This window comes from Limanda limanda, chromosome 8 (assembly GCF_963576545.1).
Source record: "Limanda limanda chromosome 8, fLimLim1.1, whole genome shotgun sequence".
Taxonomy (NCBI): Eukaryota; Metazoa; Chordata; class Actinopteri; order Pleuronectiformes; family Pleuronectidae; genus Limanda; species Limanda limanda.
Genome location: NC_083643.1, coordinates 2,892,573 through 2,917,619, shown reverse-complemented (window position 1 = coordinate 2,917,619; position 25,047 = coordinate 2,892,573). Strand labels below are relative to the sequence as shown.

Below are 25,047 nucleotides of genomic sequence, written 5' to 3'. Positions count from 1 at the left end.
TCTTTAAACGTAATAAAACCTGGATTAAAACACGGTGTAAATCACCTTGTTTTGAGTCTTATATGAATGTCGGGGTTTATGGACACTTGATGACATCACAGGAGCAGCATTGAGGTTTGTTATGTTTTTTTACTGTTCGTTTATTTTACATTTGAAGAACTGGTCACCAGTTACTCCAGTTACTCCTCATAGTGGTGAGGAGATAATACTTAAATATACATTTTGAATTTGAACTTCTTTGGGTGAACTCTCCTATCTTATTTCAGTTAGACTTTATTATTGACATTTCACTCTACACTTGTCCCTCTGACTTCACACTCTCATCTTTGATCTCATACTGATGTTAACACTCTTCCATACTCTTCACATCGTTACTCAATCTCCAGCTTTGATGGGCGGGGCTTCACGGCCGCCTCGCCTTCTGGAATCCCGCCCTTTTCGTTTTTTTAAATTGGTTTTCCCTTTTAGAACACGAGTTAAAACTGGGCGGAGTGAGACCTCCTGTCTCCCCTCCCTCTCTCACTCTCTCCTCTCTCTCTCTCTCTCTCTGGCCTGCTGACGTCATCGGGCCGCTCCGCTTCCTGCCGAGTCTCCAGCGGACACACACACACACACACCCACACACACACATACAGATAACACACACTCCTACAGGGGAAACACACACAGCGGACACACACTCAGTCTCCAGCAGCTCCAGAGGCGGACGTGTCGGGTACGTATCCTCCGTTAGCTTGTGTGTTTTAACGTGTAACTGTTGGGGTGGGGGGGCAGGACTACGCACATTCACACGCACAATGCGGTGCTGTGTGAACGCATCTTTCACCGCGTCACACCCGAACCCGGATTCTGTGCCCGCGGACCCCCGGGAGGAAACTGCGTGATTACCCAGAATCCTTCACGCTGCAGGGGTTCAAAGTGGAGCCCCGGAAACTGAAGGTGTAACGAGAAGCAGCTGGTGGAGATGATCATCAGGAGATCTGGGTTCCTCCGCCCGCTGGAGCCTGGTTCCACTCTGGTGTCAATCTGGTCTCACTCTGGTTCCACTCTGGTTCTCCTCTGGTTCTCCTCTGGTTCCACTCTGGTGTCACTCTGGTTCCACTCTGGTTTCTATCTGGTGTCACTCTGGTTCTCCTCCCTCTGGTTCCACTCTGGTTCCACTGTGGTGTCACTCTGGTTCCACTCTGGTGTCACTCTGGTTCTCCTCCCTCTGGTTCCACTCTGGTTTCACTCTGGTGTCACTCTGGTTCTCCTCCCTCTGGTTCCAATCTTGTTCCACTCTGGTTCCACTCTGGTGTCAATCTGGTTTCACTCTGGTTCTCCTCTGGTTCCACTCTGGTTCTCCTCTGGTTCCACTCTGGTTCCACTCTGGTTCCACTCTGGTTCCACTCTGGTTTCTATCTGGTGTCAATCTGGTGTCACTCTGGTGTCACGCTGGTTCCCCTCTGGTTTCAATTTGGGTTCACTCTGGTTTCCATCTAGTGTCACTCTGGTTTCTATCTGGTGTCACTCTGGTTCTCCTCTGGTTCCCCTCTGGTGTCAATCTGGTGTCACTCTGGTGTCACGCTGGTTCCCCTCTGGTTTCAATTTGGGTTCACTCTGGTTTCCATCTAGTGTCACTCTGGTTTCTATCTGGTGTCACTCTGGTTCTCCTCTGGTTCCCCTCTGGTGTCAATCTGGTTCCCCTCTGGTGTCAATCTGGTTCCACTCTGGTTCTCCTCTGGTTCCACTCTGGTGTCACTCTGGTTCCACTCTGGTTCTCCTCTGGTTCCACTCTGGTGTCACTCTGGTTCCACTCTGGTTCTCCTCCCTCTGGTTCCACTCTGGTTCTCCTCTGGTTCCACTCTGGTGTCACTCTGGTGTCACTCTGGTTTCTATCTGGTGTCACTCTGGTTTCTATCTGGTCTCAGTCTGGTTCCCCTCTGGTTCCACTCTGGTTTATATCTGGTCTCACACTGGTTTCTATCTGGTGTCACTCTGGTTTATATCTGATTCCCCTCTGGTGTCACTCTGGATTCAATCTGGTGTCGTGATGGTTTCTAGCCATTCTGTAATAATTGGAATTAAAATCGTGAAGTGTCTTGAAGTTGAATGTACCTGTTCGCTCTAAAAAGGACAACCTTCTCCAGGAAGTGATGTCTGTTGATTGGTTGGCAAAAGCATCCTATCGGGGTTTCCTCAAAACTGGTTGGAAAGATTAGCATTAGCTTAGAGAGGACCCGATACATTTGGCACGGAGACACATTCTGTTTGCATTTAAGTAAATTTTGGTTTGGGTTGTAACTTGTAGAAAACCCCATTTCACATGTAACTCTTTTACACCAAAACTTGGCAGGTGTACGCAGGCTTTTTTTTTCTTAACCGGGATAAATTGGTATAAAAAATTGCCGATCTTTTCCATTGCATTTATAGAAGTATGGCTGTCTGTTTTTTCACAAACGTGCAGAAAGGTGGGGGCTCACACCTTGCTGACTTGGCAGATTACTTTGTTTTCACCCTGATGTTATGTTTACCTCACCGGCAACCAGATCCTTATTAAAACCCCAGTTATGGAGTCGTTCACAGGAGTGAATGAGGATTGTACCCATTTCCGTTATGGACTAAATCCAGATGTTATGTGGAAAATTTACTTTTTTGTCTATTGCTGCAGCTCCTCTGTTCAGCCTCTGTCTGAAACACTTGGTTTTCGCTCCTGTCTCTTTTAAGACTCCGCCTCCTGATGAAGCCCAGTCTGCTCTGATTGCCCAGCTGGCTCACTCTGTTGTGATTGGCCAACAGCTTCTCGTGAATAAAGGAGAGGCTAGCCATTAGGCCTAAGTGCGGAAATACCGTCTAGACTTCTGACGGAAAGCAGAACTTTTACATTCGGAGCGTTCCAGACTGACCCAGTCAAAACCCAGATTTGAATCCCATTGAAATGTTATGGTTTAGGAGGCAAGAAAACACTAAAACATCTTCTAGTGTTCTAATATTTGTGAATGCCAGTGTCATAGGATGGTGGACGACTGTAAATCCCGTTTATCTGTGAGCACTGTATCAAACAGGATACATTTTTGTGACTTTATGATTTACATTATTATTACACTTTGCTCAAATCCATCAGCTCCTCCCGGTTATAGATGATGTTTTGCAGTAATGTCTCTAAGGTTGATATGGACACATCACCATCATCAGGTTTAATAGTCTAAGAAACTAAAGAGTGATTCATTACCAAAGATAGTTCTGATGTAACAATAACTTATAATAGAGTTCTACCTCACACACACTGAGTTTGTGGACGGCTGCAGTCGGACGAACTGTTCAGCTGTGTGTTAAACTCTTGTTGGTGATTTGTGTGATACAAGTCGGTGCAGAGCCAAGTGAAGAGCTCGGCTGTTTTGGCAACAACATCATTATCAGGAAGTGGTAATTTCTTACTGGAAGAAACGGGTTGTTGTGACACAGATGTACTTCAGGCTCAGAGTGTTGCTGCAACTTAGTGTTTTCATAGTGAGTCTTTTTGGTGAATCCTTGTGCAAAGAGCTGTTGATTAAGACAAATCCCTGTAGAGGACACGTTGTCTGTCTCAGCACGATTCAGTTCTGCTAACGTGTCCTGGTGAGTCCAACATGGAACCAAACCTAACCCCAAGAAGACGGTGGCATGGGGCCTGAAGGAGATTTGCAACCATGGCTGTTGCAGTCTCCTGCTCGTAGTAAATCATAGAGTTGAAGGGGGTTCTCGCCTCCTCGGGCCCCCCCCTCTCAACTCGGAGTCCTGGGCACTCGGCTGTTGGCCCTCCCCTTTGCAATGCACCTGCTGCATCCTTCACGTGCCAGTGTCTCCGACCCTTTGAGTCTCTCAAGAGGATCTTCCTCTTGGCTTGGCAGTGGGTTTTCACCTGGGTCGGACATGGATTGCTCCTCTGAGACCGATTGTTGTCAAACCATCAAAGTTTCATATCTCTGTAAACTGTTGGAGCTCCGCCAGAGGTGCTAAATATAAGTTCTACAACGTATTTGATCAATTATTCATAAAGACGTTGTGTCATCAGGGATCAGCTGTCTGAGAGTACGACACCGGGGCAGCAGGCGTCTCTCAAAGGCCACAGCTCCTCCTGGCTGGACTCGGGTTTATAATTATAGAGCTTTCTGTTCGTTAAGACAAGTGTTGCAGTCGAGGGATGATATTATATAATATACAGAGGACTACAGTGACTTAAACATGACATCAGTCGGCTTCTGCTTCAGAGCCTCTTCAGGATAAGATCCAGAGGTTCAGTTTCTCTTCTTGATCTACCACTAGGTTTCTTTTTTTTCTTCATAAGTATGGCCATGTTCAGTCTGTAGACAAGGCAGCAGTGTGAAACATGAACTGTGGTGCACTCCTGCCAGTGAATGCAGCACTACCCCACTGACTTGCAGTAATTCTTGGTCCCAGCCAAAGATGGGGTCACCGCTCAGCTGTTCTGGGATTGAAAGAGTGATTCGACTGTATTAGAAGAATTTTCACACATGGATGACAAATAAGAGTCCAGGACATGAGATAAACCTGTTTTTATTCCGATTCGCTTGAAAGGAAGTGGTCATAGATGAGCCCATTGCTTATTGTGACCACAAACAAATGGATGTTAAAATTCACTCACAATTTGTAGGTTAATGGTTGGCGTTAGGAAATCATTTTCCTGTAATGGGCCTTTTAAACTCTGTAACATCCTTTTCAAGATCATAAATTATTGAATACATGTCGTATTTCACTCAAACGTCTCTAATGTGAGGCTGCTTCTTCAGGTTTGTGTTTACAAGAGTGCGTTTTGAAAAGAATCGAGGGAAGTTGTTGTACCGAGCGTCGAGCTTGTTGTTGCTTTGCAGCTCAGAATCATCAGAATGAGAATTCAGCTTTAGCTCACCACAAAACTCTACTGCATAACATTGTCTTTGTCATTGTGTGGTTTCGGTAAAGCCGCTTGTTGGAAACACAACTTCTACAGTAGAATGTTGAATTAGAGCATTTTCCCTTGTAACAGTTGAACACATTTCAAACTCTCATAACACTGCAACTCTTCCACTATGAACTAGATAGACAGGTTTGTCATTTACACGACAATTAAAAAAATTTGTTAGCCCATCATCTATTTCCCCATTTCTTGTTTAACATAAGCAACACAGTGTAGCGTCCAGTCTATAGAAGTAGAAGTAACTTCAGTCCAGGAAACAGATCAATCCAGGAAATGTCCATAGTATTGTGGACATTTCTAGTATTTTACCTGTTTGTTTGAATTGTACCAGACAGATATGGGTTTTTATTGCGGGCCAATACTGATATTAATGAGTAGAAATGTCCGATACCATGTATTAACATATGCCAAAACCTTGGCAGTGATCCCTTAGATGTCCTTATCAATCCCTGATGACAAACAAATGTAATTGAACTAAATATAAAGACCTTGAATTGAATAATCTAAACATTCTTCTTTACTGCATCGTTTGCTCTGTAGAATACGTCCATATAAGTTATAGGCAAATTTACACACAGATACCAATGTGTCTGAAAGGCTCATGTGCTTTTATCGGTGAACCAATAAATCGTTCAGGCTCTAGTACGAGTGTATCATCCTAACTTTCTTCTTCGGATGACGTTACAAAGCTTCCACTGGAGCAGATTCCCCTGGTTCCTTCTCCTGTATCAGCACGACTCAGTCAGGGTGCAGCTGGAACGCAGACAGAGCCGAGCCTCTTGGCACCAGACGTGATGCAGCAAAAGGAACATCTGCAGCATTGGCCCGAGTCGGTGCCGCGGAGGAGCTGCTTCATTCCTCCAGAGCCACGGAGCCCACGCAGACACAGCCGTGCTGTTGTCATAGTAGCACATTACATTCTATTAATGTCCTCAATTACCCTCATTACAGATAATCATTACTCTCTCTCCCATGAAACGTGACGGACATGTGACACGGCTGGACTTTTTAAACGTAGTCAGCCGAAGTCTCCTCACAAGCTCAACGAGTTTGTCAGAGATGCCGTCTAAAAAACCACAAGAACCTCTGACCTCCATCTTACCCACTTGGTGCAGAAACCCATTGTCCCGCTGTGTGTAGTCCTTTGTCTCACTGTATGCAAAGCTGAATAACTGGTTCCACTGTAACTTGCAGCAGTGAAGCTGCAGAGTCTCAAGCTTGGAAAATCCACACAATCGTCTTTTTAATGTTGGTTAGAGGTAGGGTTGCAAAATTCCGGGAATATTTAAAGTTGGAAACTTTCCATGGGAATTAACGGGAATTAACGGGAATATACGGGAATTAACGGGAATAAACTGAAAATGTTGTAGGTAATTTATACTAACTGTATTTACCTTGTCATATACAGACATAAATATAAACATTTTGTTTTGTCATAGGCTGATTTGAGCCCTGAGGAAACTTTGGGCACTTGACTATATGCTTCTGCATCGTTGTGTCATTCTTAACATAGGTCTTTGCACAGTATTTGCAAATGTACGCAGCCTTTCCTTCTACATTGGATGGGGTGAAATGTCTCCACACATGAGAGAGTGCACGTGGCATTGTTCTGTAGAATAAGATGAGAAAAAAGTTTGTAAAAAAACACTAATGCAATGCCAGAGATATAAATAGTTAGCCAAACAATTGGAATCGTCTGTAAACATATTTTACAATTGATGGATAAATGAATGGAAATAGGCTAGATGAACAGATGAACAATCCTCAATCAGCATGCTAATATGTTTTCCCAGTAATATCATAGAAACTTACCTGACTAGTCCTGCACACTACAGCAGGCCTCAGTTGCCCTGCTGTAGAGTGAAGCATGCTGGGAGTTATCTGTGCATGTGATGGAAGAATGCACAGTAGAGGGTTGAAACTCAACGTTCCATACATCTTTAAAAAAGAGTTTTGAATGATGTTTTTATTGCTCAGCATTTAATTTGTGTAGTTTTATTTTTTTCAAAATTCCCAAAATTCCCGAGCTAAACTTCCCATCTAAACTTCCCATGGAAAGTTTCCGGAAATTTACCGGAAACTTTCCGCCCCTTTGCAACCCTAGTTAGAGGTGTGAAGTGTGCAAGCTGTATGGATTGCACTTTCTTTTTTTTTAATCCTATGTGCCGTCTTAACTAGATCCCAGTTGGCTGTAAGTGGAAACCACTGGAGTCCGATTTGGTTTTAACAGAAGTCTTTTGACCTCAGCTAACACAATAACCGTCTTTTTCTGTCGGGCACAGACTGTAGAACAAAATGACTCGTGATTCCTAAGACACTATCCTGTTGTTCCAGATTTCTCTGCACCTGCTCACAGACCAGAGAGAGATTTCTGTTCTAACTCGGTCCGAATGGAAAATTACTGTTTAGCATGTTTTCACTTGAACTGGTGATAGATAATTAGCTCCACTGAGCCGGTTGTGTTTTCACCCGTCTCTGTCTGTTGGTCGGTTTTTCTGTCGGATTATGCAAATACTGTTTAGCACGGATCTGGACGAAGGGAAAATGTGTATTATATAAAATAATAATAGTAGTAATAGTTTATTACAAATACAAGCTTAAGTAAAAATACATGAGAACTTACATAGGAAAAAAAAATTTAAGCATTACCACGCATAACAATAATAAAAACTAGAATTGAGTACAATCAGGCAATGCAGTAAAATAAAAGCACGTTTTAATCTTTGATTTAAAGCAACTTATTGATACCGCCTGCTGTATTTACCCAGGCAGGAAGAACAGATCTCTATTATGTGGGTGTAAGTGTGGTTTAATAGGGGGGTTTGATCTTTTCAGCAGCCGTACGATTACAAATATGGCTGCACACCTATAACTGCCACCGGTGTGTAGCTGAGATAATCTGAATTCAGTCGGGAGTGAACAGTTTTTGTTTATCTTCAATTATCTTTTATTATTTCAGAACTATGTCCAAACGAAAGTGACGGAGGAATTGAAGGGAGCTCTTGGGCCTTGGTGGAGAAAGGCCCTTTACTCCACATTCTGTGACATTCTGTTTTCTTTTTGTCTAATCAAGAAAGCTTTCAGGTTCACATTGTTTTTGATAAGTTACTTATTTATGCTTCTGTGATGCATTCCAGTCACAGGAGAGCTGGGCTGAGATTAAAGAAGTGGTGTGTAGTTAATGATTAGATAGCCGGCCGCTCAGGAGATAACCTATCAGCTGGACGGTGTTGGTCTGTTTAAACTGACAGTAATCTGAGTGATAAGGCCGGGCCATACTCACTATTCACATTTTAACATAGATAAGAGCTCAGCGTGATTTGTCTGCTGCAACGTTTGTTACAGACCAAAGATGCAATGATTTTCAATCAATCAATTCAATTAATCGATCAATATTATTTAATCCTTGAGTCACTTTTTTTTAGCAAAAATACAAACATTTTGTTATAATAAACTTTTAAGGACACCACCTTTTGGTTGAGGGGAATTCTACAACATTTCCCTAAGACTTTGCTTTGCTTTACAGATAAATTAAGAATAAATGGCGATCGATGGTTTAAAAACAAGTATAAGCTTCACCTTTTACTGGACAAATACAAATTTATGAGCCTGTATACTTGATCTATTAACTGCTCAAGTTAAAGGAATCCCCAGTTATTTATTTTGTTTTATAGTAAATTACTATATGTTTGGTGTTAGAGAGAGAGAGAGCCTCATGCCTACTGTTAAAGTTGTTGTTTTATATATTTTTTTTATATTTTGTGAATCCTGATTCCTGAAGAGACGCTTACATCCTGCTGAGCCCCCTGTGATATGAAATTTACTGTTCAAAAGCATAGATTGTAAATAAAGATAGACGACATGGCTCCACTTCCTGCTTCTATCCAGAAATGAACGATGGAGCTGTGGTATCAAACATTTCATTATTATGGACAAACTATATGTTTTCAGGGCTTTAGTGACTTTTTATTAAGGTGAACCTGATGAATACTTGAAACCCACTTTCATTGTAGATCCACATTTTGAGTCTCCTCTCTCTCTTTAAGCAGGTTCAGGCTTGATGTTGATTTCACAATTATAATGGTATTTCTTTTCTTTGTTTGTTGTGTTCCTGCAGGTGGAGTTGTGTTGAGGTTCTCACTCAACAGGACAGCAGACATCATGGTGAACATACCAGATTACTATGCAGGGAAAAATGTGCTGATCACCGGAGCAACCGGCTTCATGGGAAAGGTACAGTAGAGAACGAGTGAACAGTGTGAAGGGAAGAATCCTTTCACTTCATGACAGAATGATATGTGAGCAGATGAATGAAGCTGCTTTGATTATTTAAGTTATTATTACATTCAAGTCAAACAGGTTTCTGTCACACACCTGCAGCAGGAAAAGTAAAAGTGAACTTGTATAAACTTGTAATGCATCTGCGCTGGAGACATCTAGTGGCCGAGGGCTTCGTGTTGTCTGTCCGTTCATTCGTCCCATCATACTTGTAAACACGATAAACAATGCCTGGAAAAAATGTCTTCCTTTATTATTAATACAAGTACAATCGTTCACTTGGAATCATGGATGAACTGATGAGAATTTGGAGGTCGAGGTCACGTTCTTGTGATATATCGAGAAGGCCTCGAGAGAATCCTTTCACATGAGACAAATGTTCACTCAGATAAACTGATTCTGATGGTTGAAGGTCACGATCAAAACATATTTTTAGCTCAAGTCTGCCTTTGGGGAATTTCTTCAATTTACAGACGTCCCTTGGACTCATAGATGAACTGATATAGATTCAGTGGTTCAAGGTCACAGTGACCTCGTATTATTGTGAATTCAATAACTCAGGAACACCTGATTAGCAGAGAAACACAACCTCCTGCTCTAAAGCCGCTTAGACTTCTGTGTGGTGGGATTTCCTGGAATCAGCTGAACAGTCCTTAGGGGTAAAATGTGATTTTTTTTTTTATAATCTTCATCTCTTCACGATCCAGGTGCTGCTGGAGAAGCTGCTGAGGTCATGCCCAGAGGTCAAAACTGTGTATGTGATGGTCAGGTCAAAGGCTGGCCAGTGTCCCAAGGCCCGCATCGCTGACATGGTCAGCTGCAAGGTGAGTGGGTTAGGGTTCGGGTCATTTGAAAATGCAAAAGCTCAAACTGAAAGATTAAATTGTAAAGATGAAATAAAAAAGGGAAATTATAAGGAATCTAAATAAGGAAAACCTCAAATTAAAGCTTAATGTCCGAGGGATTATTCCCTGTAGTATGACCAAGAAAACCCTGTTGTCTGTAATATTTGTCTCTGCAGCATAATCCTGAATATGCACTGGATGAAACTTTACCTTAACCAGTGATTTGATTACAGTTGATTGACTTAACATTCAGACTGAAGAACATACATGTCCAGTTACTGATTTAATCCATAGGCGGACAGCTTTCATCAAAATCTTCTAGAACAAAGATGAAAGATTCTGTAGAACTGGGATCTGTTGCAGGAGGAGAAAATGGAAAGTGGAGAGTTCTGCCCTAGGCCATAAATCATTCCTTTTCAATCAGAGTTGTAAAAGTCTAATGATTTGTACTTAATGATTTATATCAGTACTTCTACAGTTTACTATGTGAGCTGAGTAAATATCTGAGCTACTCAGGGTCATCAAGATCAGAAAAGCGCTATGTAAACACTTACCACTACCATTGTATTCACCACATGTGCTGTAACTTCGACTCCACGTGTCCTCCCAGTTGTTTGAAAGGTTAAAAGACGAGCAGCCCGACTTTGCGGTGAAGGTCGTTGCGGTGAGCAGTGACCTCACGCTGCCGGAGCTGGACCTGAGCAAAGAGGATCAGAGCGTCCTGGCTGAAAACGTCAACGTCGTCTTCCACTGCGCCGCGACCATCCGCTTCAACGAGCCGCTCAAGTGAGTCATTGGGAATGTGCACCTTCTTCTCCTGCCCAGGTCTCTACACCTTTGTTAAATAGTGTTTAGTTCCTTGTTTGGCGAGTGAGGCTCGGTTCTGTTATTACTCAGTGAAGCAGGATCGTGTGCTTTCTGGAATCGGCAGTGAAATCTGGTGTTAACTGATTTTATCTGAAGAACGAAAAAAACAAAACAATGATGGTATTTCATGAAAAGGTTTGTTATGGAATCTCAACCTGATCTTGCTCAATTGCCAACAAGCTCCATAATCTTTAAAAGCTCATCAGTGAACCACAGCGTGACTTGTTTCATCATGACGTGATATCAGGGTGTTGTCGTTTATATGTAAACAGATTAAGACTTAAGCTTGTTATGCTACATATCACAACCTTTTGAATTTGACCTTATTTGAGGAATTTAAGGTGTGGGACAAAGATTGTTTGGTTAAGGAGAATAAGTTTATATTAAATTATTCCTTCAAAGGTAATTTCCTCCTCGGATACGTCAAAGTAGTTGATTGATTTCTCCTTCAGAGATGCGATGCAGCTGAACGTCCTGGCCACACAGAAGATGCTGGCGCTCGCCCACAGGATGAAGCAGCTGGAGATCTTCCTCCACGTCTCCACGGCCTACGCCAACTGTGACCGGGAGCTCATCGAGGAAGTGGTCTACCCTCCACCCGTCGACTACCGGAGACTCATCGATACTCTGGAGTAAGTTGACTGGTTCCGATGAACAAACCCTATTGGTTTTGAATGGCCTGGGTAATGGGATGCAGATCAGGATGCAGATCAGGATGTGGTAACGTGAGATGAGGTTTTTTAAAAGCATTTCTTCCGATTGCTTGATGCATAAAAAGCAAGTAGGACGGAAATATCCAGATTAAAAGGCTGCTCTCAGCTGTTGAGCTCCATTAGTAAAATACACTTCTGCAGAATCAGATTAGTAAAGTGATTCTGGGATGTTTTTGTAATGTAAAATCATTTAGACTCCTAAATGGTGGAATGAGCTCCCACTCGACATCCGGACATCTGAAAGTTTACACATCTTCCGCCGAAAACTCAAAACACACCTCTTCCGACTGTACCATGAATAGAAAAAACAAAAAACAAAAAAAACACTAACCACTTTTTGAAACTAACACTTTGGTAGCACTAAAATGGCACTTAGTTATAGCACTTTGTAGTTTTGCTTTATTTCGAAGAAATTGATTCTTGTTGTTCTTGGTTTGTGCCCTCGGGGTTGAATGCACTTATTGTAAGTCGCTTTGGATAAAAGCGTCAGCTAAATGTAATGTAATGTAATGTAGACTGTTTTAGTAAAAGTGGGAGAGACGCCCGTGCAGTGCACAGATAAACAAACCCAGCTGCTTTAGGTTTGTCTCTGTGTGTGTTTTAGGATGTTTTGCATAGTTCTTAGCGCAGCGGCTGTTCTGAACCTGCCTGTTTGATAACGTGGCTGCAAACAGTTCATCGACTGGAAAATGCAAAGTGTGGAAATACATTTGATTAAAGGGACTCTTACCTTTGTTGCATTTGAGAATTACAGCACATTCGAATCATCCCGCCTTCCTCCAATGCCCCACCCCCTCGTTCCCATCCGCGGTGTTTTTTCTTTTGTTTCTCCCCCTGGGAGCGGCTGTTTCAGTACGCCGTGGACCACTTTGGTCTGCCATCGTCAGTCGCTACGGTCGATACGGGCGCTACTCGCTACTGTCTGCCGTGGAATCGAAACAAACCCTCTAGTTGAGGACGCGCCTTGATGACGCGGGCCCGAATGCGCGACAAGAAGCAGACGGGCTTCCTGTCTGTTTCCATGCAGCAAACAGACAGGTCTGTCGGCCAATAAGGTCCTTCGGTCCGAAGAATTTTATTGGTTGAAGTTTTCACTAAATATTACGAGAGTGAAATAATTGTTTGCTTTAACTCCTGGTGGGTCTGTCTTGCATTTTAGAGTGTCATTACCTTATTAATACCAATTTAACCTTATCCACAAAAAGTGTAAAAATGCAACAAAGGTAAGAGTCCCTTTTAACTGTGAAACTGTAGCGGGTCAGCAGAGGTCAGGTGAGCAGGACGGATTGGTTTTGTTTTAACAATAGTGCTCTAAGATAATAAATGTATAATTCTTTTCCCAGCTGGATGGATGATGAACTGGTTTCCACGCTGACTCCCAAGCTGATCGGAACACGTCCCAACACGTACACCTACACCAAGGCCTTGGCTGAGTACATGGTGCAGCAGGAGGCCGGGGACCTGAACGTGGCCATCGTCAGACCCTCCATCGTCGGAGCCAGCTGGAAGGAGCCTTTCCCAGTGAGTCACTCATACTGATTACTGGTTCTATCTCTTTTTGTTGTAAACACTAATTCACGAAGAGACTAAATTGTTCTCTCTATCCCACGTTAACGACAGCTGCTGGGTTTAACAATGTCTTCTGAGGTTTTCAGGGTTTTCCTTTTTATTTCAAAATGTGTCATTTCTGCTCCGTTTTACAACATGAATTTTTAATGTCTGATTAAGTGGCCACCCTCGAATGTGAGAATCTAGAATGAAGAAAGTCATTGGGGCTAGAAATCAAAACAAAGAACAGACTGAGAACTAGAAACAAGCTACACACTCTGATGCTGTTTTCAGACATGACCTAAAAGATAAAGTCTGGAGAATTAAGTCTGGACTTTATCCGCAGTTTACATTTCACACATGCACAACCCATAGGGAGGTTCTCTTCATCCAGATCCACAAATTATTCCCAAGGAAACTGCTGAAAAGGTCAAACAGTAAAACAGTTTTTAAGAAAGTGATAAAAGCCGTTGTAGGATCATTTGCATCAAAATCCACGGGCTCATTATTTCAATTTCTTCAGTATCTCTCTAACTGACAAAGAAATGAAAGGCACTGATATTTAGAGGAGAAAGTTCCTCTGTCAGCAGCTCAGCTCTGACTCTCTCTCTCTTCTCTGGAGCTCAGCGCCTCAGAGCTGCTGTGGACACACCGATGATGTGATGGCGAGCGTGGGAATGTGAGGAATGTGGAGTAAGGAAGTGCCCGTTCACCTTTCTCCACTCGGGGGAAGTCGCTGTGGAGAGCAGGAGCATTGTTGGATTTCTGGTTTTAGGAAAATCTGAAACGTTACGGGACAAAGACGCCTCCTGTGTGAACATGTGACAGTCGTCAGAATCTGAATCACTCCTCACAGCACGGCAGTGGAAGTTTTCCTCTGGGATCGCACAATATCATCTCTTGTGCTGACACGAGGCTGAAATGCATCTAAATTGCTCAGTGTTTTCTAAAATGTGTTGAATGTATCATCCTGTAAACTGGAGAAAATCCAGAAGAGCTTCAGAACTGACAGATTTATAAACTGTGAATATTCTGTGTGATAACTGTTGATTTAGTTTTAGTCATTTATCAAGAAAATGTTGTAATTGTAGCTGATTTTCTTCTGACTGTTGTTTCAGGGCTGGATTGATAACTTCAATGGACCCAGTGGGATATTCATCGCAGTGAGTACTGAGAGCAAAGCTTGTGTTTTACTAAATGATACAAGTGTAATGATTCAAGTATGAAGATGGGTTGAATCAGAATCAGAATTCTTTTAATTGCCAAGTATATTTGCACATACAGGAAATGGCTTTGGTGTGGTTGGTGCACATAAATACCATCCGACATTAAACAACAATATATATATATAATGAAACAAATGTATATATCGATTCATTTTATATATAAAACAATATAAAATGAAACAATATGTACAGTGAGACAGTTATGGGCATGTACAGTGCTAAGGTTCAGAGATTTTCTGGAATAGGCGGTGACCGTTAATATTCATTAACAAGGAAAACAGCTGTGTGTGTGTGTTGTTGTATAACTTTAATAATCGTTTAGCTGATGGATGTAATCAGAACGTTATATTGTGGATCCAGCCTCAGTGGTCTTCTCCTCTCCAGGCTGGTAAAGGGATCCTGCGGACCATGAGGGCGTCTAACGATGCTGTGGCCGACCTGGTGCCTGTGGACGTGGTCATCAACGCCACGATCGCTGCTGCCTGGTTCTCCGGATCTCAAAGGTGCAGCAGGTCTGCAGGGCTCGTATACACTGGAAACTTGTTCTTTTGTTCGTTGACATTTCAGAACATCACCTACTTCCTTTCTTGCAGACCTAAAAACATCATGGTGTACAACTGCACGACCGGTGGGATCAACCCGTTCCGCTGGGGGGAAGTCGGTAAGACGTCACGTTTTTCTTCCCTAAACACAGACTCTGTAGAAAAAGCCCCTGAGACGGGAAATGGTTTCCGATGACATAACCTGAACGTAATCTGATCCAGCGCCGGCCACACCCTGGAGCTCTGTTTACCTGAGGATCCTGCTCCCAGCTTCTGCTTAGAGTTAATCTTAGAGGTGTCCTCAGGAGCTGTACACGTGCACACAAGCAACTGGACTTGCTTTGTTTCTTGCTTTTGCTTGAGAGGTTGAAACGTCCTCAAGAAACACAAGCGGGTCCAGTTTCCTTTGGACACTTCTCCTGCAGAGCTCCCTCAGATATTAAAACTAAAAAGTCCAAATGTAAGATTAGATCTCTTCCTGCGCAGTGATTTATGTTTTGCAGACTTTACAGTACGGTAATTAAAAGATCGGAGCACTGGTGAGGTCATCATCGTGTTCCAACCTGCACGTCGGGAATTAAAAAGTGTTTTCAAGTGGAGGAATAGAAGCCTGACTTCAGGATGAGAACAAAGCATCAACATCTGCTGATACTTAAATTTAAAGTTCCACAATGACGCTTGTGCAGCTGTTGTTTTATTTTATTATTTCCGAGGTGAACAAAATAACAGAAATAAAATATAATCCAAGCAAAGACCTGTCAGGAAATTTTTTTTGGGATTAAAGTTCATTTTTGTTACTGAACCTCGACTGTGAGATTGCTTAGAAGATAATTTTGAAAAACAAATTGGCAGTGATTCCTCCGATCGTTATCAAACCATCACAACAAATACATTTAACACATGCTTGATATTTTGCAGTTTAAATGACTATAAATCAAAAGTAAAAACACAAATGCAACCAAATACATTTTAAGATTATTTTTTACATGAAATACAAACATAATTGTACAACTTTTCATATCAGCGCATATCAGCAAGCAAACACTGATCCTAACTCATGTAACCAATAGAGCGGTCCGCTTCTCACATCTCACATTCCAAGGTGCAGTTTTATGCTCATGTTTGTTTTGGATGACGTATATTAAAATGTTTTTTTATCAGATTTGTAACCTGTATTTACCGGCAGGACCACACTTGTTCTCAGGTTTACAGAAGTAATCCTGTCCTGCTCTCTCTGACTTGTGTTGAACAACCTTCTGTTTCTCAGAGTACCATGTAATATCCACTTTCAAGAGGAACCCCCTCGAGCAGGCCTTCCGTCGGCCACATGTTAATCTCACATCCAATCACCTAATCAATCAGTACTGGATCGCCGTGAGCCACAAGGCTCCGGCGTTCCTCTATGATCTGTATCTCAGGCTGATGGGACGAGAGCCCAGGTAACCTCCTCGCCGAATTGGACCTCTTCTGTTTTTTAACGCCATCACCCGCTCCGATACATGCACACGCATCTCTGCTGCTTTACTCCTGTGACTCTCTCTGTTGGTGTCCTCGGCTCACGTTGTTGGTGGTGTGTACAGTGGGGGGTTGAAGGATGTATAACCCAGCTGCTCTCCTGCACACTCAGGGGAGAACTGATGGGTTCTACACTCTTTACATCTTGGTACCTGCGATGTTTAGCTTCTTCTCAGTTGGGTTCCCAACATGTCGGCCGCTAGCGCCAACTCAGTTTGGCTGAACAGTGGAACTCGGGCTTATTCCTGCCTGGAGATGAGTTTGGGAACTCAACGCAGGTGTTGGGCCTTTGTTCCAAAAACAGAAAGCAAACTCTGCTCTGTGCTGAAGACAGATCCTTCAGACGTCCTGTGGAGCGAGCAGTGGTTTAGTCTCTACACTGGCCTGCATCTTGCTTACTATCAATACCAATGCCTACTGTCTGTGTCCTCTTTGTCCTGTCATGTGTGTATCTCTCCTCTGCAGAGTACTGTATAAACATGACCTTCAAGACCAATCCCTTAGAGCAGGCCTTCAGAAGGCCCAATGTCAATCTGCGCTCCAACCCCTTTACTAATCAGTACTGGACCACGGTCAGCCACACGCTGCCGGCCCTGCTCTATGACGGCTATCTCAGGTTGACAGGCCGCAAGCCCCGGTAAGGTTGCACCTGCCCCCCCAGCCTCCCACCCCCAACCCCCCCCTGCACTCGTTCCCACTTGTTCCCACACGCCCACCCTGCTCCACTGTGTCTTCTTAACGGAATGGTTGTGTGGGATGGTGGGAGCAAGGAAGGGTTGTGGGGCAGAGGAAACAAAGGTTTGCTGTGTTTTGACTTGGCATCAGTTGGATGGCTATGACGGCACGGTTTGGTTTGGTTTGGTTTGGTTGGGTTTCTGCCGGAGCATGTTGTGAACATGACATCCATGACAGAGCACTCGCACGTATACGTTGGAGGCTTCAACGAAAACGCTCCTCATTCATTTCGTCATGCTTTGCTGATATAGACTAAATAAAGTCTAAACTGTGAATATAGATGGACGATGCGTCTGCACTTTGCTTCGTTGTGCCAAAACAAAGCTAAGGATCCTGGATTCTGTGCCGGCATCGTGCACTTATCACGTCAGTTGGAGCCGAGTCTACGTGATCATGGTGTGGAGTTGTGTTATCGAGGTCCTGCCCGTACGTGTGCTTGACGGATCGCGAGTCAGTCTCAGGTTCTTCGTGCCATTTCAGCTAGTTCTTAAAGCTTCAAATAACAGATTATGGTCCACGCCCCATCTGTTAACATGGAGGAGGCAGGGAGTTTGACCTGTAGCGCAGCCAGCCGTGGTTCACCGTTGAGGAGCTTTCATGTCATCCATCTTCATGCAAAGTCTGTGATGGTGATGTGGTCTCTTCGTTCTAGTTTCTTTTTACGTGTGGTAGAAAAATGAGTTATATATTTAAGCGCATATTTACAAAGTACAAACCCAGGTTCCTGTCTGACATCAAACTGAGCCTGGAGAGTCCGAGGCAGCCGGTCGACCTGGTGTTCGTCGTCCCTAAGCCTTGCATGGAGAGCTAGCTAGCATGTCACGTTAGCACGAAAGTCAGCTGTGCTGCTTGTCCCGGGGGGGGTCATGGCAGCACCGAGCGTCAGACCCGCCCATACAACGTGTATGTGTGAGTGCCCCCGAAACCCTGAGTCGCCACACGACTTCTTGAGGTCGGAGTTCAGGTCAAAGATCGAATCGGTTCCTCGGAACTTCAAGAAAATTGCATGTGAGTTGTTTGTCGTCCACATTTCTTGATTCTTTTTACTCTTTGCTGCTTTTTCTTTCTTATTAGCCAGAGGTATTTCAGACAGTTTTGTAGTTGTTTAGTGTTGAATAAGACATTTTGTTTCCCCGGCCAAACTGCACACATCTAGTCTCTGTCTGTCTGAAATTGATTTTGGCTCCGAACTGAACTCACATTTCAGACGTGTGATTTTAACCTAATGGGTTCGTCACCAGCTGCAGGTCATTGTTTTTCTCTATGTGCTGATCCACGTGCATGTTCATCACCGCTTCTGAATCATTCGCCTCCACACGAGGAATCTGAGTCGTCTCCATCTGCACAGACGAGTATAAATATTTAAAGTGAAGGCATTAAATCCTGCTAATGATAATCCTATCGCTAAAACAGTCAATTGTAAAGATTAAGAAAGGAAATTGTTGAAACCTTGCAGGTTCAAAAGTTCAAATTGTGCAGATTGAAGACTCAGAAATCCTCTGATAATCCTCACAATAAAAATAAACTGCTGTTTTTTTTACATTCTCACCCATTGACTGAATAATAAAGATGGACGACGCATCTTCACATCCTCCTGTTGTGTTACAATTTAAACTTTTAATGTCATTTGGCGTCTGTGCTGTAGTGATTGTGGAGCTGCAGCATTAACTGGTTTATGACCTATACTGCAGCCAGCCACCAGGGGGCGTTTGGCATAATTAGGCTCCAATTTGAAGAGCGCTCATGTCGTCCATCTTTACCAACGGTCAATACTCTCAACACTAAATCATTCAATTCTTAAAACTGGTTTTGAATGATCAGAACTAACAGAACCAAAGTGTATGAACTGGATTCACTCGTGTGAACAGGAGGACAAATTCTTTACGTTACTTCAGATGAAATTCAGAGACCATTCATGTAGTTTGAGTGTTTATTAAAGTTGGTAAATCATCAGTGAGTTTGACCTGGTGCTTTGGCCGGTGGATCGTTTGTCCTCCTGACTCACACACAGATCAAATCAATAATTCTCTCAGATGATTTGTTTCTCCAGAGATGAAATCATCAACTACTCACGGTGCTGTGAAGATATTTGAGCAGCCTTCTTGTTTATTTTGGCAAATGTGTCAAATATTTAGAATATTTGAAACTTTCGGATGATTCTCGGCTTCCATTGCACTTTATTTATAAGACTAGAATTTGTTTTAAAGGAGACAATGCTTTCCCCTGGTGTTTTCAGGATGATCTGAGGAAAGTGATCTGAACATTAGAGCATGTAAACCTTTGTAATAACACAAATATAAATTATTAAAAGTAATATGAGCAGAATATGTCTCCTTTTAATACAAAATGTACCCAGACCCCAAAATTTGAAGCTACTGTCTAAAACCTTTTGCCACTGGAATTGCACGTTGGTGCTCTCCAGTGTAAAGGATGTGAATCAATTAGCTGATTTATTTATTCTTATAGAATTTCAGATAAAAACACCCTGAGAAATTGTCTTTATTTATCTGATCTAAAATTGTAATTTGGGGTTTTCACATGTCGGCACCAAAATTATGTGAATGTAAATTGAAGCCATTAAAACAAGTTGCTCAAATGATATATTCCATTTATAATGCAATCTTTATGATTCTACACATTAATAATCTGGACTCTGTTTCTGAACCAGTTCCATGTGCTGTGGTGTTCATGTTAAGTCTTTGAATCTGTGCCTTTGTCTCAAAGCTGTTTAACTGGTTGTTAACTGTGTTGTTCAAGTTTTCTTTCACTTCCTCAAACTCATGAAACCTGAACCTGCTCTTCCTTTATTTGTCTTCCTGTCTGTCGTCACTCTATTCCCTTCATTTATCTTTACCTCTGTCCCTCTGTCCATCCTGTCGTTTATTCTACCACCTCTCCACTTGTTCACCTTCCCACTCTCCTCTTCCTCATTGTCCCTCTTCATCATCCTCTCTCTGGCCCTTTTATTAAAATCCCTTTTTTTATCCATTTCCACATTTATCCCTCATCTTCCTCCTCCTTCCTCCCTCCTGCCTCCTCCTCGTTCGTCTCCAGGATGATGAAGACCATCACCCGCCTCCACAAAGCCATGATGGTGTTGGAGTATTTCACCAGTCACACCTGGGTGTGGAACAACGACAACGTGGGCATGCTGTTGACCCAGATGAGCCCCGAGGATAAGAAGGTACACAGACACGTGATCCTGACGTAAGGGAACTGATTATTCACGTTGTCGTCCACGTCTGGAGATGACGGACAAATTCAACACCTGGTGTGTGAATGTCTGGTTGTGAACTGGGGACAAACAGTGTGTAATTCATTCACTGCTGGAGTCACGGGAGGTTTAGTTCCTTGTTGCACATGAGACTCATTGTTCCTGGAATACACAAGTGGTTTCTGTGCTCTTGATGGTTTCATTATAATCAACAGTTAAAGTCTTTAAACAATTATTTTGTTTTAAAGTATCTCATGAAATTATTTTGAATTCATGACCCGAGCAGCAGTAACTGAAAGGCAGTTTTGAGGCAATCTTGAAAATACTTTTGCCTCAGTTCATGTCTGTTCATTTATTTCAGGACATTTGCTTTATTTTCATTTTCCTGCTCAATTATATTGTGATACCAGTAAAAACAAAACTCACTGGGACACAAATCTAAATCTTTAATAATCAGTTATGATCGATGTGAACGACTGAACTGACTCTTTATTTCTGTAGATGTTTAATTTAGACAGAAATTAAACATCAATTAAACAGTTCCTTGTTGCACATGAGACTCATTGTTCCTGGAATACACAACTGGTTTCTGTGCTCTTGATGGTTGCATTATAATCAACAGTTAAATAGTCTCTTTTAATTATTTTGTTTTAAAGTTGTATCTCATGAAATTAATTTGAATTCGTGACACAAGCTGCAGGAACTGAAAGGCAGTTTTGAGGCAATCTTGAAAATACTTTTGTCTCAGTTCATGTCTGTTCATTTATTTCAGGACATTTGCTTTATTTTCATTTTCCTGCTCAATAACATGTTGATACCAGTAAAAACAGAACTCACTGGGACACAAATCTAAATCTTTAATAATCAGTTATGATGGATGTGAACGACTGAACTGACTCTTTATTTCTGTAGATGTTTAATTCAGACAGAAATTAAACATCAATTAAACAGTTCCTTATTGCACATGAGACTCATTGTTCCTGGAATACACAACTGGTGTATGTGCTCTTGATGGTTTCATTATAACCAACAGTTAAAGTCTTTAAACAATTATTTTGTTTTAAAGTTGTATCTCATGAAATTAATTTGAATTCGTGACACAAACTGCAGGAACTGAAAGGCAGTTTTGAGGCAATCTTAAAAATATGTTTGCCTCAGTTCATGTCCGTTCATTATTTCAGGACAAGAACATTTGCTTTATTTTTATTTTCCTGCTCAATCACATGTTGATACCAGTAAAAACAAAACTCACTGGGACACAAATCTAAATCTTTAATAATCAGTTATGTTGGATGTGAACGACTGAACTGACTCTTTATTTCTGTAGATGTTTAACTTCGACGTGCGGCAGCTGCACTGGGCGGAATACATGGAAAACTACTGCATGGGCACCAAGAAATACGTCCTGAACGAGGATCTGTCCGGACTCCCTGCTGCTCGCAAGCACCTGAACAAGTAGGAATCAAACAAGTGAACATTACAGAACACACACAGACACAGGAGGACATGCACAGACAGCTGTGTTCCACACTGGATGTGGGAGGAGTCTGTCTCATGTAGGTCAGTGAACAGTAGATCAGAATCAGAATCAGAAAGGATTTATTGCCAAGTAGGTTTACACCTACCTGGAATTTTCTTTTGTAAATAGGTGCTTACATTTAACATAAAGCATAAAAACACAATAAGTACTTCACATAAGAAATAAATAACTGTATATAAAACAAAACAAAAATATATGTAATCACCTCCCCACATTGGATGAACTTTAAACCCACAGTCGAGAAGGAAGCCAGATCCCTCAATACAACTGCCCAATTAAAGTATGCCACCCGAGATGCACCTGAAACGGCCAATTATAGGGGAAGACCCCCATGTGTGGTCTGCAAAGATGAAACGCATGGCATCGTCAGGTGCCCTTCTTTCTCTGCGAATTCTATGGAAGACAAAAAGGCATTCATCCACGAAAACCGCCTCTGTTTTGGTTGCCTAAGGAAGGGACACATCGATAAAGACTGTAGAGGGCGACATGCATGTAATACCTGTGGTCGTAGGCATCCCACTTGCCTGCATGAGTAGTTGAAAGGACATAACACTCCTAGATATTTGAACTGAAAGGGCCATTAAATACTCTAGAAATCCTGTATAGCACAGCCGGTTAAAATGTTTATATCAGGATTTGGTGGGAGTGTAACTGTCAGCAAAACCGGCCAGTTTATGCAGACTGTTACATATATATACAAGATACTAAAAGTTAAATAAAAAGTAAAATGCAAAACAGGAGAGAAATGTGGATGTGCAATATACTGTTATGTGTGTTAATGTAACACAGAATTGAGGCATTAATACATTAATACTCATTCATCCTCCGGAAGTATTTCTCCTCATCCGTCCACTCAGCACTGATTTCTTTTGCTTTTGTCATGAATGTGAGTTTGACAGTCACAGTAATGTTCTCTGCTTTTAGATAGATAGATAGATAGAGTACTTTATTCATCCCCGAAGGGAAATTAAGTTGTCATAGCAGCCGGTATATTTGAATACAATTAAATACAATACAATACAATAGAATAAAATTAAAAGGTAGAAAGAATAAAAAAACAGAAGCACAAGATAAAAATACAATAAAATAGGTAGACAAGGAGTAAACAAATGACATCACAGTTGTTAGTTAATACCAACATCAATACTCAGCAGAATTCAGAGGGTTAAACACACGAGAGAAATGTATAAATAAGAACCACACGTAAGATTTGTGTTTGTAAAGTTTCCTCCACTCTGTTCCTCAGGCTCAGGAACATCCGCTACACCTTCAACACCGTCCTGGTGGTGTTCATCTGGCGCGTGTTCATCGCCCGATCCCAGATGGCCCGAAACATCTGGTACTTCGTGGTGAGCCTGTGCTTCAAGTTCCTCTCCTACTTCAGAGCCTCCTCCACCATGAGATAGTGAGCCGGGGGTCGGGCGGCTGGCGGCGGCTGGCGAGGTGGAGGGACGAGAAGACGAGAAGAAAACCCTGGAGCTCGGCCTGTAGAAGGGTTCCACCCAGTGTTTCCTCCAACACTCTAAAGATGAACTGGATCCATGAAAACACCAGGGACACAGACGGAGCCACTGGACGAGCCTCTGATATCTCCGATAATCTCCTCGGAGGATTTATCTCACAATGTCGCAGACTAACAGCACTTGGACTAGTTTAAGAACCAGGAGCCGACTCCCTGGTCCGGTTCACACTCTGTGGTGCCAGCTTTCCTCCGGAGCACTTCCTGTAACCCTGCTCCGCTCGCCTGGCTGCAACCTGAAGCTATGCACTGGATGAGGCTCTGCTGCAAGACGCCTGCGCTGGTTCCGAGTCGGTCCCGACGTCGTGGCTGTGCCGTAGGTTTTTTCTCTAAACGTAGTTCTAACCGCTTCACCTGCTGCGTGGGTCGCAACTCCCTCACTTCTATTTTGTATCTGCCTGTAAGTTTGTTGTTGAGGGTCTTGTCCGTTATAAAGAAATGTTTTCAAAACCTGTTTAAAATAAAAAACGTATACATAAGAAAGAAAGAGGCTCAGAATGAACCGCTCGGTTTCTGGAAGACGACGGATGTTTCTGAACCAACTCGTGGAGGTTTGTTCGGGAACAGGCCGGCTAAGCGATCGTAGATAAATCTGTCATCATCCTCAAAACCAAAGTCTTTCCACCCATTGTTCAGGTCTGGTTTACTCAGACGACTTCTTATCAACAGTTGTCATTTGTCGACTTTCCCTCGTCCTGCTTTGCAAACACAAACGCTTCTCCTCACGTCTGTAAGTCATTAGTCACGACTCTTTTCTTTTCTTTCTTGCCAAAGACTGGTAGCTCGGTGGAGGGGGGGGGGCGTCGGAGTCGAGAACAGGAATCTCGTCACGTTTGGCTCCTTTTTTCTCGTTTTATGCTCTGAAATGTGAACTTTCATCATCTCAAGTCGCAGCCGGAACACGTTCACGTTGACTACTCTCTTAGTAAACCACATCTCACCCGGCTCTGACTGCCGCTTGTCTTCTTTGTGAATTTGATTTAGATCTTGAACCGTGGAGCAGGTTTTTCAGGTTTCCTCCTCATTCCGTCGCCTTCATTTTTTTCCTTCTCGCTAAAATCACTTTCAGAAAAGAACTGGCAACGTTAAGCTGGAAAGTCGAGCATCATTCATCTCCGTGTTTCCACAGGAATCACTCTTCAGTGCCATATGAAGTCTGAAGTGAACACACCCGAGGTTTACCTGTGCACATATTTCTATTTCCCACGCACACGATGTTTGAAGACGAGGGGTGTGACTGTGTGTCGGGTTCTCTTCCTCCTCCTCTTTATTCCAGAGGTTTCAGTTTGAGAGCAACTTGTTGATTTCACGTTCAAAACCCTGCGCTCTCACTCAAATAGCTCAAACTGTGCGCTTGTACTCTATTTGTTATTTTGCTGCTTGGACAGATTCCCCTGTGCTCCAGCTTCAGCTCGGCTCCTTGTGCTCATGATACGACTGCTCTCAGATTTCTCCTCTGTGTTTCAGTGCAAACAGGTCTAACCAAAAGATGCCAGGTGTTGAGATGACAAATGAACACGCTCACGCTCTAGTTGTGGGTTTGTTCGCTGAGTGTGTAAATAAAGAGAA

General features: G+C 42.6%; 1 protein-coding gene across 1 annotated transcript; it reads left to right on the top strand.

Moving 5' to 3' along the window:
- The first annotated feature begins 598 nt into the window (after positions 1 to 598).
- On the top strand, positions 599 to 24,215 carry far1 (fatty acyl CoA reductase 1). The gene is made up of 13 exons (XM_061076250.1): positions 599 to 715; positions 9,054 to 9,169; positions 9,922 to 10,038; positions 10,670 to 10,845; positions 11,379 to 11,558; positions 12,983 to 13,160; positions 14,306 to 14,350; positions 14,798 to 14,916; positions 15,007 to 15,074; positions 16,223 to 16,394; positions 20,260 to 20,389; positions 21,747 to 21,874; positions 23,206 to 24,215. Exons 2-13 carry the CDS (start codon positions 9,098 to 9,100, stop codon positions 23,363 to 23,365), a joined length of 1,545 nt encoding a protein of 514 aa, XP_060932233.1. The 5' UTR covers positions 599 to 715; positions 9,054 to 9,097; the 3' UTR covers positions 23,366 to 24,215.
- The last annotated feature ends 832 nt before the right edge of the window (positions 24,216 to 25,047 follow it).